General features: G+C 38.5%; 1 protein-coding gene across 1 annotated transcript in view; it reads right to left on the reverse strand.

Moving 5' to 3' along the window:
• TESK2 (testis associated actin remodelling kinase 2) overlaps positions 1 to 13160 on the reverse strand; it is a 76242-nt gene that overhangs the window by 32808 nt on the left and 30274 nt on the right. Inside the window, exon 4 of the mRNA XM_036387752.2 lies at positions 9107 to 9155. Within this exon, the coding sequence (XP_036243645.1) occupies positions 9107 to 9155 (49 nt within the window). The remainder of the gene's footprint in view (positions 1 to 9106; positions 9156 to 13160) is intronic.

The raw sequence follows: 13160 nt of genomic DNA on the forward strand, positions 1-13160 counted from the left end.
TCTTTTGACCTTCACTCAGCTTTCTCAGAGTTGTTAACCTATATTGAACTGTCACTGAAAACTGAATTGTAACTTTTATTGCTTTCTCATACAATTTTTCAAAAAATATAGTTAGGGCAGACACTCCCCTCACTAAGCCAGTACAGCTGGTTTGTCTGGCACTCTCCAGTTAACCAGGGCATGGCTGCTTCTAGAGGCACCTGTGCTTCTTGACAGGATCAAGGGACCAGGAATGGTCTCTTCAGTTCTGCAAAATGTGTCTTTCATATGGGGATGTCTCAGGTTGAAGAGAGAGATGCTGTACTGCTCTGAAGAGAACAAAACCAGAGGAAAAAGGACTCTGCTTTGAAGATGAAACAGTGCCTTGCATAGCACTGAGAAAGGATGAGGTAGATCTGGGCTGTCAAGGCACAAACTAGATTTGCAGAGAGCACATTCAGCCACTTTTTATAAATTAAACTGAGAACCTAAGTGAACTGTTCCTGACAGTCCATATGCTGTGAAGGGTGCAAAAAGAAGACCAAATATGGCTCAAGTGTTGACAAGTATTTTTAAAATTCTATTATGAACAATCAAGAGATGAAGGGAAGTGTCAGGACCAAACCAAGCTTATAAAAAGAATTATAACTGCATTTCAAAATGATCAAAGATACAGTAGAAATCATTTTGCAAGTGACACAGAAACCAGTAAGCCCAAGGTCTGTATGTACTACCAAACAAATAACTTGTCTGATACATACACATATCCATCTACTGAATACTCACATTTATATATATCTATTTTTTGTCAAAATAATTTAAGCAAAAGCTAAAAATTATACTTTGAAAAATGAAATCCAAAGCACATCCCAAAGCTTTTCACTTTAAAGAATCGGGATTTTTATAATTTCAAAATTAGATTGCTAGAGACTTTGCTATCATCTACTGCTAGATGGTTTTTCATCTTATAAACACATTCATATTGGAATATAAACAGAAGCTTCCTAATTTTTCAGCTGTAAGAAAAGTCCCTATATTCCTTTCAGCAGGTAGCTGCTGCATGCAACAACAAAGGTGATAAAACTTTGAGTTTTCCTAACTGAGTCCTGGTGTTCATGTGCAATGAAGTAGAAAGCACAGGCAATAGGTTTGTCTTTCTGTACAAGTTTACTTGCTTAGGTTTTTTAACCCCAGAATATTAAGTCAATATTCAGATGTGTCAGTAGGCAGGCACACAGTAACAGCTTTTTGCATCTTGTAGGTTTACCTTATCTCTATTCACCATAGTTTTTATTATTTTAATAAAGGATGATAGAATTAACAAGATATTTAAAAGCACCTACTAACTTGCAACAATTTTTCTGTGGTGAGATAAGTGATTTTTCTCAAGAGCAGAAATATAAAGGGTCATCAAGATGATCAGGATGGAGCACCTCTCCTGTGAGGAAAGGCTGAGAGAATTGGGATTGCTAAGGCTGGAGAAAAAAAGGCTTCAGGGTGACCTAACTGCAGCCTTCCAGTACCTGAAGGGAACCTACAGTAAAGATGGAGAGAGACCTTTTAAAAGGCCAAGCAGGAATGTTTTTAAACTCAGAGTAGGTTTAGATTTAGATCTTAGGAAGAAATTCTTCGCCGTGGGGGTGGTGAGACACTGGCACAGGTTGCTCAGAGAAGCTGAGGATGCCCCATCCCTGGAAGTGTTTAAGACCAGGTTGGATGGGGCTTTGAGCAACCTGGTTTATTGGAAGCTGTCTATGTCCATGGCAGGGGAATTTGAGCATAATGATCTTTCAAGGTGCCTTTCAACACAAACCATTCTGTGATTCTATGACCAGGCCTTGGCAACCAGCCCCAGTCAGCCCTGCTTGAGCAGGGAGGTTGGACCAGGTGACCTCCAGAGGTCCCTTCCAGCCTCAACCACTCTGTGATTCTGTGAAAAAAGCACTACACAGACAGCAAACAGCCCTAAGAGACATCTCATGATCTATTCATCCTAATTTAGTGCTGGAAAAAATAGTGCCAATGAAATGGAATGATTTCTCACCTTTTACATTACAGACTAGCCTAGTCTTCCTAATACCTGAGCTATTTCCCCATTCTGCTTTAAACCCTACTTTTGCTGCCATGACCTTGCTCTTCTCAGGGCCTACAGTGATTGCTCACACAGTCATTAATGGGGAGTGCAACTACTGCTGCGTCAGACAAGGTTACCATTACTCTTCTCTAGAGGTCAAATCCCTGGGCTCTGGTGAAAGGTTTTCTGTTGACCCTGAGGCAAGTACATACAAGGTCTAACTCTTAATGACTCCTGTAAGGGAAAAGCTAAACAACCCAAACAACCAAATTAACATTTGAATTAACAGAGGAAATAACGTAGATATGTGCTGGCTGGACTTCCAGTCTTACAACAAAAGCAGCAAAAAAGGCAAATAAATAATAGCAACAGATACTTCTAGTTTTATACCACATAACCATTCTCATCATCAGAACATATATTCCTGGAACCAAATTTATCCAGGTCTAAAACTCAAGTCCATTACAGGAAAGATACAAAGTAACCATAGCTTAGCCGGACTCAATACCTCTGACAAACTTTCAATAGGGCTAAACTTAACTCTTCTGGCTCTTGGGTTTTATACCTGTGGAGGCCCAGATTGCCTCTGCAGCTACCTTCCAGCACTAGCACAGCACCACTGAAAGCATTCTTCATTCATAAAGTGAAGCTGTAGCTCCAATTAATGCTACAAAAAGTATCTGAACCACGGAAAAAGAGGATAGAGCCTGCAAGCAGAGGTTTATTACAGCATTAATCCACAGGTCATGTTATTCATTGGCTGAGAGCTCACAAGGATAAATTTAATCTGCAGAATTTTATGCATACTTTGAGTTCTTATTAAGTTTACACCACAGCCCTTCTGCTGCATCCTACAGCCAGGAGGCATTTAAAAAATTCTGGCTGTCAGTTGTTGGAAGTCATCTGAAAGATCATTTGTTATCATTGCATGATAATCTTTTTTAAAGTTACTCCGAAGTAAATGCCCTTTTTACAGTGTTCTGTATCAAGACTCATTCCCCTAAAGGAAAGATATTTAGAATTAACAGGTATATTCTGTATCTTCTGGGCTGTAAACAGAAACATCCAAGAGAAAGCTTGCATCATTGCTCATGTTGTTCCTCCAGAAAGTCAAAGCAGTGACCAGTACCACAAAACCATGAAACAAATAACTTTACATACTGCCCAAGGCCTTCATACATTCAAGGAAGATGCTTTATGTATGCAAATGAGACCAAGTTGGAGCAGAATTAGGTCCCAAATCTGAGAAGAGATAAAGGACAAAATTATCTTTAGAGTTCTCCCACCCCTCTGCTTTTTTCCTCCTCCTTTTGAGTTCTCTTTTTCCAATACTTCAGTCAGAAGGACTATATAAAGTGTCTAGGAAATATTTCAATAAGCAAGGGGAGGTGATGCACAAGCATTAGTAAGTACAAGATATCAAGGAATACAAACTGATCTGGGAGCCTCTACTCAGTATGGCTTCATTGAACACATTAGGTACAACCTATCTAACATGAATTCAAGGACTTCCCTAATAAATCTCTGAATTGTTGGGGCTTTTTTGCTAGAAATTGGACAGCAGCATCCAGGAAATAAGTAATATTTTTCTAACAGGATGAAAATGAGAGTCCTTCAAACCTTCAAATTCTTTTATTTTTCTACTTGGTGCTACCTTAAGCACAGCTGTAATTTTCTCTTCAGTCGTCTCCAAGCTCAGACTTACCAACTTCACATACAGCTATTCTCCTTTTTTTTTTTTGGTGTTGTTGTTTTTTTTGGTTTTTTTTTGAGAAATACCACCAGAGCCAACTTATCCAGGAACTAAATGTCAGCTCAGGTAATACCTAAAGCAGGAACAATTCCTTTGCTGCATGAAATATTTGCAGAACAAGTGCTAATAGGAACTACAGTTCCAAAGACACCAGTTCTCCAGAGTTGACAGCCTACTGCCAGCACCAAAGCTCAGTTAAATATTTGTAGTGCTACATGAGTAAAACTAAGTTACTCAAACAGTATGAATCACACTGGTGGAACAAAAGTAGGGATTTGAGAGTCTTACAGGAGATGAGGAAAGGAGGGAGCAGGGAAGGAATGGTATTTCAGGCCTTTTTAAAACTCTCACAAGTGTGCAATTGCCATCTGGAAGGCAATGTATGACTACATACATTTACTACTACTACTACTATTTTAGCTGTAGCATAAAGCTTCAGAAAAGGAGACCTAAGTGATGTCTGTCTGGTTTTCTCCATTCTAGAGTCAAAGGCTCTCCATAGAAAGATAACTAAGAACTGAGGGGAGGAAAAAAGAAAGAAGAATTAAATACTTTTAATTATTTACTCTAATTGTGAAAGGCTGTATATCAGAAGAACTTTCCCACTTTAAGAACTTACCTTCTAGTCCTTGTCAAAGGGCAACTCAGCACCATTGAAACAATTCTGAGATTTTTAAGCTTTCAATATTTTTTCCTTTCTAATTAGTGCTATCTCCAAAAGTAAAAAAGAAAAAATGCTAAAAAAGGAAGGTCTCCAAAAATCTGAAACTCCACTAATTGCATTTATTGTTTACTTAAATTATTGCTGTTGAGAAGGAAAGCAGAGAAGGGAAGTTCTCCATTATCACCAAAGAACTTACTGAAAACAACCCTCTCTCTTCAAAGGACATTGGCATTTTCATTACAGTGAGCTTTAGCACTTTTCCCACTGCCATATGAAACAGCACCTGAAAACCATGGCTGCCCAGCTACGCTGAGTGCTTCTGATCCCACCCCAGCTATCTGCTGTGGTGTTCCATGAGTCTGACTCTGCCATTCACCAGCAAGGACCAAATGTGAAAGGCTTCAGGAGAGCATCTCAGGCAGCTCTCAGCTCACACAGCTGCTAGCTAAAATAACACTGTGCTACCCCTCCATCACCAACCACACGTTCCTATCACACTGCAACAGCCCTGCTCTCTGCCTGAGAAAGTTCCATTGCATGTCAGATCCCACACTGAGCAATCAGATTGTGGCAGCAGTGCATTTGCACACATTTTTATTATCACCCAGTATGAATTAATAGTCATAAAACTTGTGTTGCAACAATTAACTATTGTCCCCGAAGCACTGCAATTTCAAGATATCCCAATCAACACACAATAACTTTCCATTCCTCATCTTCTATACACACAACTGCCAAGGTTTTCATTTCCTTCCAGAAGGAATTATCAAGCTGTATGATTCATTCTGTGCATATATAAATATACATCTAATTATAACCAGATTTTACCCTGACCCGTCTCTTAGAAATTCAGATAAACCTGTTTAACTGAGTTCAACAAACAATTCAAGATCTGCAAGAAGGTATTAAGTGGCTTTTATATGCTAGACTTTATGCTGCTACCTTATCTGTTTCAGTATAATAGCACAGGCCTATAAAACCTACAACACACAAATTTGTTTGTCTTCCATCTAAAATGGATGTTTGCCCATGCAGCCATTCCATGACAGATGTGTATGGGATAGAGTCATACACAATTGCTATTGAGCCATGGCTGCTCCCCACTGGCTCAGGCTCCATGTCCCCCGAGCACACAGTGTCTGTCTGTCTGTCTGCTCACCTGGCAGCAGTGCTGAACTGGCCTCTCAACGCTCTGCAGCATCCCATGCTGACACCAGAGACTCTGCTACTCTGCAAGTTTCTCCAGACTTATGATACTGCTGTGTGCCAGGAAATGGAAGTGAAGAGAGTTGTCAGATTAGGAAAGTGGCTGGAAAACACAGAGAGGCCTGAGGGAAAGGCTGAAATTAGTTTGGAGAGGCATGTGAGTACAGCAGGAAGCACTGCAGATTCCTGTAGCTAAAGAAACAAACCAGCAGCTTCAGATTAAAGCTGAATGCTGAGAAAGGAATACCCAGTTTCTGGTTTTAGAGAAAACAAGCATGGCAAATCTGTGCTCATGAGCTCAACATTAGTGAGGCAGTCTAATGCCTGCCAGCTCATTTGGGTGATACACCCATTAAAGCATTTACTCTGCTTTCCTTAAATGTTTCTTAACTTAGTGCTTGCAGGGATAGAGGTCCTTGGCAGCCTAAGCTGTTCTGTCAATCTAAGGATATTGAATTACTGCAGAAGAGGCATATACCATAGCTTCTTGCTTGAGAACTTAAAAAAAAAATTGGATTATCAAAACTGATAAGACTGTGGATTCAGAACAAGGCCAAAGTCCTAATGCAGTCTATAATTAAACATTTCCATTCTTATTTTGAAAAAAAAAAAAAACCAAAACAAACAGAAACTGCCTCTTGCTCAAGAGTTTTAAAAACAAAAGCCACTTGAGACAGGAAAATTAAATCAACACAAAATGCTGCCAAAAGGGAAAATCCCAAGGCATACACAGGATCAACACCTTCCTCAGGCAAAAACCTGCTCTGCATGATCTACTCCTGTGTTTAAGCCTCCTGTGTCTGTAAACATGCAAGAAAAGAAATCTGTAATGCTTCAAACTCTGCCTTCCAATAACAAAGTGCTGCATATTCCTAATGCAGCCCCTTAACAGGCTTACAAAATCCTCAGTGCTCCTCTAACACCATTTGAGGTTGCCCTGCCTGTTAATCGCACGAGTTGTCTAAATCCAGTCACCAAACATTTGGCACAAGTTCTCAACTTCCTCTGTTATGGAAACATACACATATATAAAATAAACATGATTTCCCATCATGCTGCCCTCAGACATAAGCTCTAAGTGGTGCTGTATCCCTCATACATAGGCATATCATCAACTGCACTCTCAAAACACAAGAAGGGATAATTAAATCCATTACAGAACAGGTCCAGCACAGGCAATTGCCAGAGGATTCTCCCTGCAGTGACTCAGACACCTGTTGACCAATGGGCCTCTGAATCAACAGTTTCATCTCCAAAGAACTGAAACCCTGGCAGAAGTTCTGAGCACTTGCAGTGCCAGGCTGGTGTCAATTATGCTGAGCACTGGGAGCAAGGAGACCACCTTTGTGGACCACAAGCTGAAAAAAGCCACGAGACAGTGGCCAATTTGTTTATCCTCCTGGGCTATATTCGAACTGGTGATTCACCCTGTCTGTCTTACTAATAACTCCTTCAGCTCTTCATTTCAGCCCCCTTCTCCAACCTCCAGAAGCTTTCAGAATTCAAGTATTACTCTTACACACACTTGAAGATGAAAAATGCTACTACTGTTGCCAGAAAAGACAATTCCACCACTTGGAGCACATACAGTTTTTAACTTTTTTAAAAGCTCTCTGAAATCTAAGAGAAGCTATGTTACTGGGCAAAATTGTGTGTGGATTCCCTATAACATCCATTTCTGTCATTTTCCTATTGAAGGCATTAAATGTTCATCTTTGTCCACAGAAGAAAAGCAGTAATCACTAATTACACTTTTATAATGTCACTAAAGCTATTCTGTTTCTCAAAATGTTGCAGTAAACTTCTTTTCCTTTTTGGTCTCAAGATGCTTCAGGAATCTCTTCTGTTATTCTGAATTATAACTATAAAAGGTTATTCTTTGAAGTCTTTCTTAGATTTATTTGCTTGCCAAGAACTCAAAAATAGCTGAACAAAGCAGCAGCTACAAAGTTAGCTCACTATGAGGAAGCATCTGTGCTGTTTTCATTTTCTTGGCTTTTTGGGTGGGGAGGGTTATTTAAATGGTAAGCAACTGCTGTGAAGGAAGGGAAAAAATAACCAAACAAAAAACCCACACTGAGTAAAATCTTCCAAGTTTAAGTACAATAAAGAATTATGAAGCTCCACCTCTTCTACGATAATGTTCAGTGAGTGGAATGGCCCAAAACTCCCTGTTTCAATTTACCAGATATCCAAAAGAAATCAGCAATAATGTTAGCAAAGCCTGCCTGAATAACTTGATTAGCCATCTTAGGAATGTTTCCTCTACTGAGCACAGGGAGGAGAAAAAAAAAACAGAATAAATCAAATAAACTGTCTCTTTCATGGCAAAGTGCTCACACTCCTGCTGTATCTTGAAATTTCTGCAAGTCTCTTTACCTTTGCTCCACTAGAGATACAGACACTGAACCAGAGTGCATCTCTGCAATAGCAGCTAGAATGAGAACTACAACATTGTCACCCCAGAAGGTGAAGAAATTCACTGCCCACATATGTGCATCTTTGCCTCAGAGTGACATCTTTAAGTTACAGAAAGTGATGGTGACACATATCCTGCTAATTGGCACACAGCTCCTCAGCCTCCTCATTTTACAGCAGTCCTTGGCAAGCACATCAGACCAGGAACCTGCTTAAATTGCTAATTAATAACAGACTTGTCTTTGGGAGGGTGGGAAAGGGTTAATCTTTTAATTGAGCAGTTCCCACAATACAGAAGTAAATAAGAAACATGAACTTTACCAACCACGAGTTTCCTTTTAGTCTGTACTCAAACTAATTCAACAGGCAAAGCATTTTATTGATTTTTACTCTAAACAGGGAGCACTATTCCTAACAAGAGAATACTCTCTTCTTGTTTTTCCTGAGCAGTACAGGGGGATTTAACAAACAACCCAATAAAGCAGGGTGGGAACACATGAATGGAAACTTCAGCTTCATATTTGATACCTACATCTTGGGCAATGAAATAATTCCTTTTTATGGGATCTAGATTAAGCTGTAATATGAAAGTGGGAGGGAGTGAATACAATAACAACCCAGCTGAAATGTTATTGATTCACTTGTGAAATGTACAACTGGAGTGTAAATAAGACTTAAATACAATGCAATGTCACTGAAACAAACAATATTTAGGGGCAGCTCAATGGTAATGCACATCTCTCATTTAGAACATTATCAGTGAAGTTTTATATTCTTACTGTGATTTTTTTTTTCACCTCAGTAAGTGCTTCTGAGGAGAAAAGACATACAAGGGCTGTGAGTGGAGTTCTAAGGGCTGATTCTGCAATCTTCCCTTAACATAGCAAATAGTGAGTGATTAACTCACCAGTTACCATAGAAGAACCTTCACTCAAGGTGAATGGCAATTGCAGAATCTGTCCTGAGAACTGGATATTTCATATTCAGTATGTATATTATGAAATAGTCTTACCTCAGTAAGAGCGTGCAGCTGTCCTTTATGCACACAGACACCCATAAACCTACAAGAAACAAGAAAAGAAAAGTGGTTTGGGCTTTTTTCCCCCCCTCTTTTTTGTTCTTTAAAACAACTAATATAGGATACACCAAAAAAGGAGGAAAGAGAAAAAAAATTCAGCCTCACAGACACTGCATACCTCGCCACTGATTATTTAAAGATCTCATTACAAAAAAATCATGTATCTACACTATAATATAATTTGAATTAGCAGTTCCAAGAGAGCACAGGAGACAGCTCAACCTCAAAATGGAAAGTTATTAATTTGACTATAAGCAAAGGCCAACATATAATGATTTATGCAGAAGGGAACAGTCTCAGAGTCCTATTTTAAGGAAGTTTAAGCCAAGTAATCCGCTGTTGGTCTGCATAAACAGAAAATTACTTCCCTTTGCATTTTGCTGTTTAAGCATAAAGATGTTTCTTCCTATCCCATTCTTAACCACTCAGGAATATGAGGGCACATACACAATGTATACTTCCCCTCCCCAAACTCCTCTTTCCAACACTTGGATAGAAGCAAGTTTCAGTAGTATCCAGTATAGACACATTCCACAAGTGTTACCTACACTGCACAATTTTCAGACTCCTGCTGTTAATAGTAATGATTGCCACCCTTGGTTTCTCTGGAAAGCAACAGAATGTGCCATAAACAACTGAAAGCTCATTTTTACCACCATACAAGCTGAACTTAAAAGTGACAAAATGTAAATTAATGCTACTAGTAAACATCTCCCATGAGAAAGTTCAGTAAAGCTGACATTTTAAACACTTTAGAGCCATCCCCGCACAGTTCAAGCGTTCGTTCTTTATAGATTATCTAATTCTCAGTTTTAGCATTTAGATTTTGGTCTCAGCAAGCAAAACCAAGTTGTCTGTCATTTCCATAATGTTCAGAAATTTCTATTTTGCAAATAAGACAGACATGTATGATCTCATTAAATGTGACGGGAATCTTGTGGACAACAACTCAAAGGAAAAGGACCTTTTATATCCTGAAAAACTTCCGAATTTAAACAAAAAATGATGCAAGACATGTAGTGCTAGTTCAGCTAAGCTGCTTTTGAAGAAATGAATGATCCTCAGTGTTCTCTTGTCTAACAGCTGACTGGTAAATTACAAGCAGCCAAAGCAAAATAATATAGGTAAGGTCCTTTGCATGATCTGAGCTGTGGAAATCTGTTTTTATAACCCAAGAAGTAGCAAGGCTTGAATTAGAACGTCTACTGCCTGCTCTTACCTCAAACACTCAAACAATACTCCCTGAATATAGGAATTTTTGAGAGACACTGAAAATCCAATTCCTCTTGTTTAATTTAGAACCATAGGGCATGATCAGGCCCTCAGGAGAAAGGGAAGAAGCTTCTTTTAGATACAGCACGTAGGCAAAGCATTGTTCGTTCTGAGTTTCACTTCATACAGCAACCAACATATGAACAATTTTGTAAAGAAATTGACAAATTAAACTTCCTGAGATGAAGAAACCCAGACTTCTTCAGAGCATAAATCTATTTCTTAGTTCATTCTGAAAGGCTCCAGAGCTATCAGGCATGGTGTTAATGGCTTTATTCACAAGCAAAAATGGAAAGTACACAATTCCAATATACTACTTTCTCTATAAGACAATTTTCCAAAGTACTATCTTCTCTATCCGATTACACAAAATTAACCTGCTATGGCAATATTTTCATTCAACAAAAACTGAGATTAAGTAATTTAAAATAATAATGTTTTCATCCATTTTGGTCAAGGAAAGTCTCAAGAGAAACAAAATCATTACCTTTGTGAACCTATGCTTAAGGCAGCAAAGACACATTGAATCAAGTTACCAAGAGTAAGTTTAAAAATTCTCACATGCTTAGGATTTCTACTAAGAATCAAAAATCAAAAAACAAAGCTCCATATCATGATCTCATGGAAAAAAAGCTGGACATAAAGATACATTTATAAACCCCACATATTTAGAAACTATTACCCAGGAAAAGAGAAACCAAATACACTGATAAAGACAGAATTAATGAGCTTACAAGCAACATACTGAAGCCATTTAAACTTTGTGTGAATGAATCTCAGTTTTCAGGCTCTGGAAAATAAATTGATAGAACAGACCTCTAGCAATCCAAATTTCTGGAAAACTTCTGCTTAGCTGTTTTATCAAGCAATAATAAGCCACTTGGTTAAGCCAAGAACTGCTACAAGACATTGTTGGAAAGGATTTTCACTAAAAGATAATACACCCAGCTGCTACTGGGAAATACAATTACCAAGCAAGATTTAACATGGTTTCAATTTCTGAGATTGCCCCAGATGAGATTCCAAGCTGTGTGGATAGGAAGCTGACATGCTGGTCCAGCACAGCTGAGATTATTCCTGTTGGCTAGACACACTGTCTCCTGAGCCAAAATGTGCTTGTAGGTGAACTCCAGCAGAATGTCTTGTCAGCCAAAGGTTACACTTCCTATAAGCATTTCTAGCTGGAATGAGCTCCAGTAGGCCAATCATCCACAAAACAGGAGATCATTTGCAGATTTAAGGAAGTTTATTTTCAAGACAGTGTATCTGGCCTTATCAGCAAGCTGAAACACTTCCAAAATCTGGTTGGAAAATTTTTCTTAGAAGCTGCAAATAGAAAGGATGATACTTGAGTCCACTCAACTAAATACAGTGCAACACATTTCCACTATCAAATGCTTTCTAACAAATCTCAGCAATCTATACACATGTTGGAAATCTCATTTTATAAACAATCAATCTGGTAAACCTGTCCTCCTAAAGAAAACCAAGAGAAGTCTGGATATTTCTTAGTCCTTCACAGTGGTTACACAAACTACTTTCAATACAGTCAAATGGCAAGGAGAAAATCCTGGACAAAAAAAGGGAGACTCAATACTGTAGCTTCAGTCTGAAATCTTTGCCTTAATTTATCAAACAAAACTAATATCCAGATCACACAGCTTCTGTGGATATCCAGACACTGAACACATGCTTCCAGTTAAAAGAACTTCACTGGGACACATTCCTGCTCAGTGGATAAACCTGGGGCAGCTACAGTTCAACAAAAGAAATTGATGCCCTCAAAAATTTACTGCTTATATGAGAAAATTCAGCACTTTGATAATATTAAACAAAAGAAACAAACCAAACACACCAATGCAAAAGCCTCTAGTACAGGCTCAGTAACAGTACAGGCTCAGTAACAGAGACAAAAGGTCAGAAAAGACACATGCTTTTTTCATTGCACTGACTTGGAGAAGGAAGAGGGCAAATAAAAATATTAAGTCTGCATTTAGGCCCTCCTTAATGGTTTAGGAACCACGCTAGATTAAAAACGTATTTTAAGTTTTCTACACTTGCATCTTGATTCTAGAAGAGGTAAGGCATTTAATCTATAATTTCTGTAACATATTACACACAACACATACAGCCTCTCTTCTGCTGCCTTGTACACTGTTTTTCTAAAATACTCCTTTTTGATAACCACGTTACACAAAGAGAAGAAAAAGCAATTTTCTTTCCTGTTAAAGCACTGTTCAGTACAGGACAAAGGATGTTAAAAGACAAAATCCATCCTTCTGGCTATTGTAACAAAGTCCATCACAAGCAATTTAACCAAAAGGACAGTTTGAAAGGATAAAACTACACACACAAAAAAAAAATCCCTGGTATTGTGTTCCCAGGGTGATAGATTTGTCTCAAAGGGGATGAAATAAAATTCTCCTTGAAAGGAGTTCATGGAATATGCACATAGTGTGCTTATTTTTGTGCTGCACACACAAGAAGGTGGATTTAATCAATGAGTCAATCTGCCTGCATGCTCACAGCCAAACATGCAGCAATACCTCCAAGTGCTCCCACGAGAACGCTTAAGACATGAGCTAAGACTTTCTGTGTACAGAATGTTTTAAATTAAGTCCCCAAGGTACAGATCAAATAAAGAAATACTTTTTCATGCAAACAATAGTGATATTAAAGACTGAAATTCTACCTCAAAATTGAAGATACACCAATT

This window comes from Molothrus ater, chromosome 9 (genome assembly GCF_012460135.2).
Source record: "Molothrus ater isolate BHLD 08-10-18 breed brown headed cowbird chromosome 9, BPBGC_Mater_1.1, whole genome shotgun sequence".
In the NCBI taxonomy this organism is placed as follows: domain Eukaryota; kingdom Metazoa; phylum Chordata; class Aves; order Passeriformes; family Icteridae; genus Molothrus; species Molothrus ater.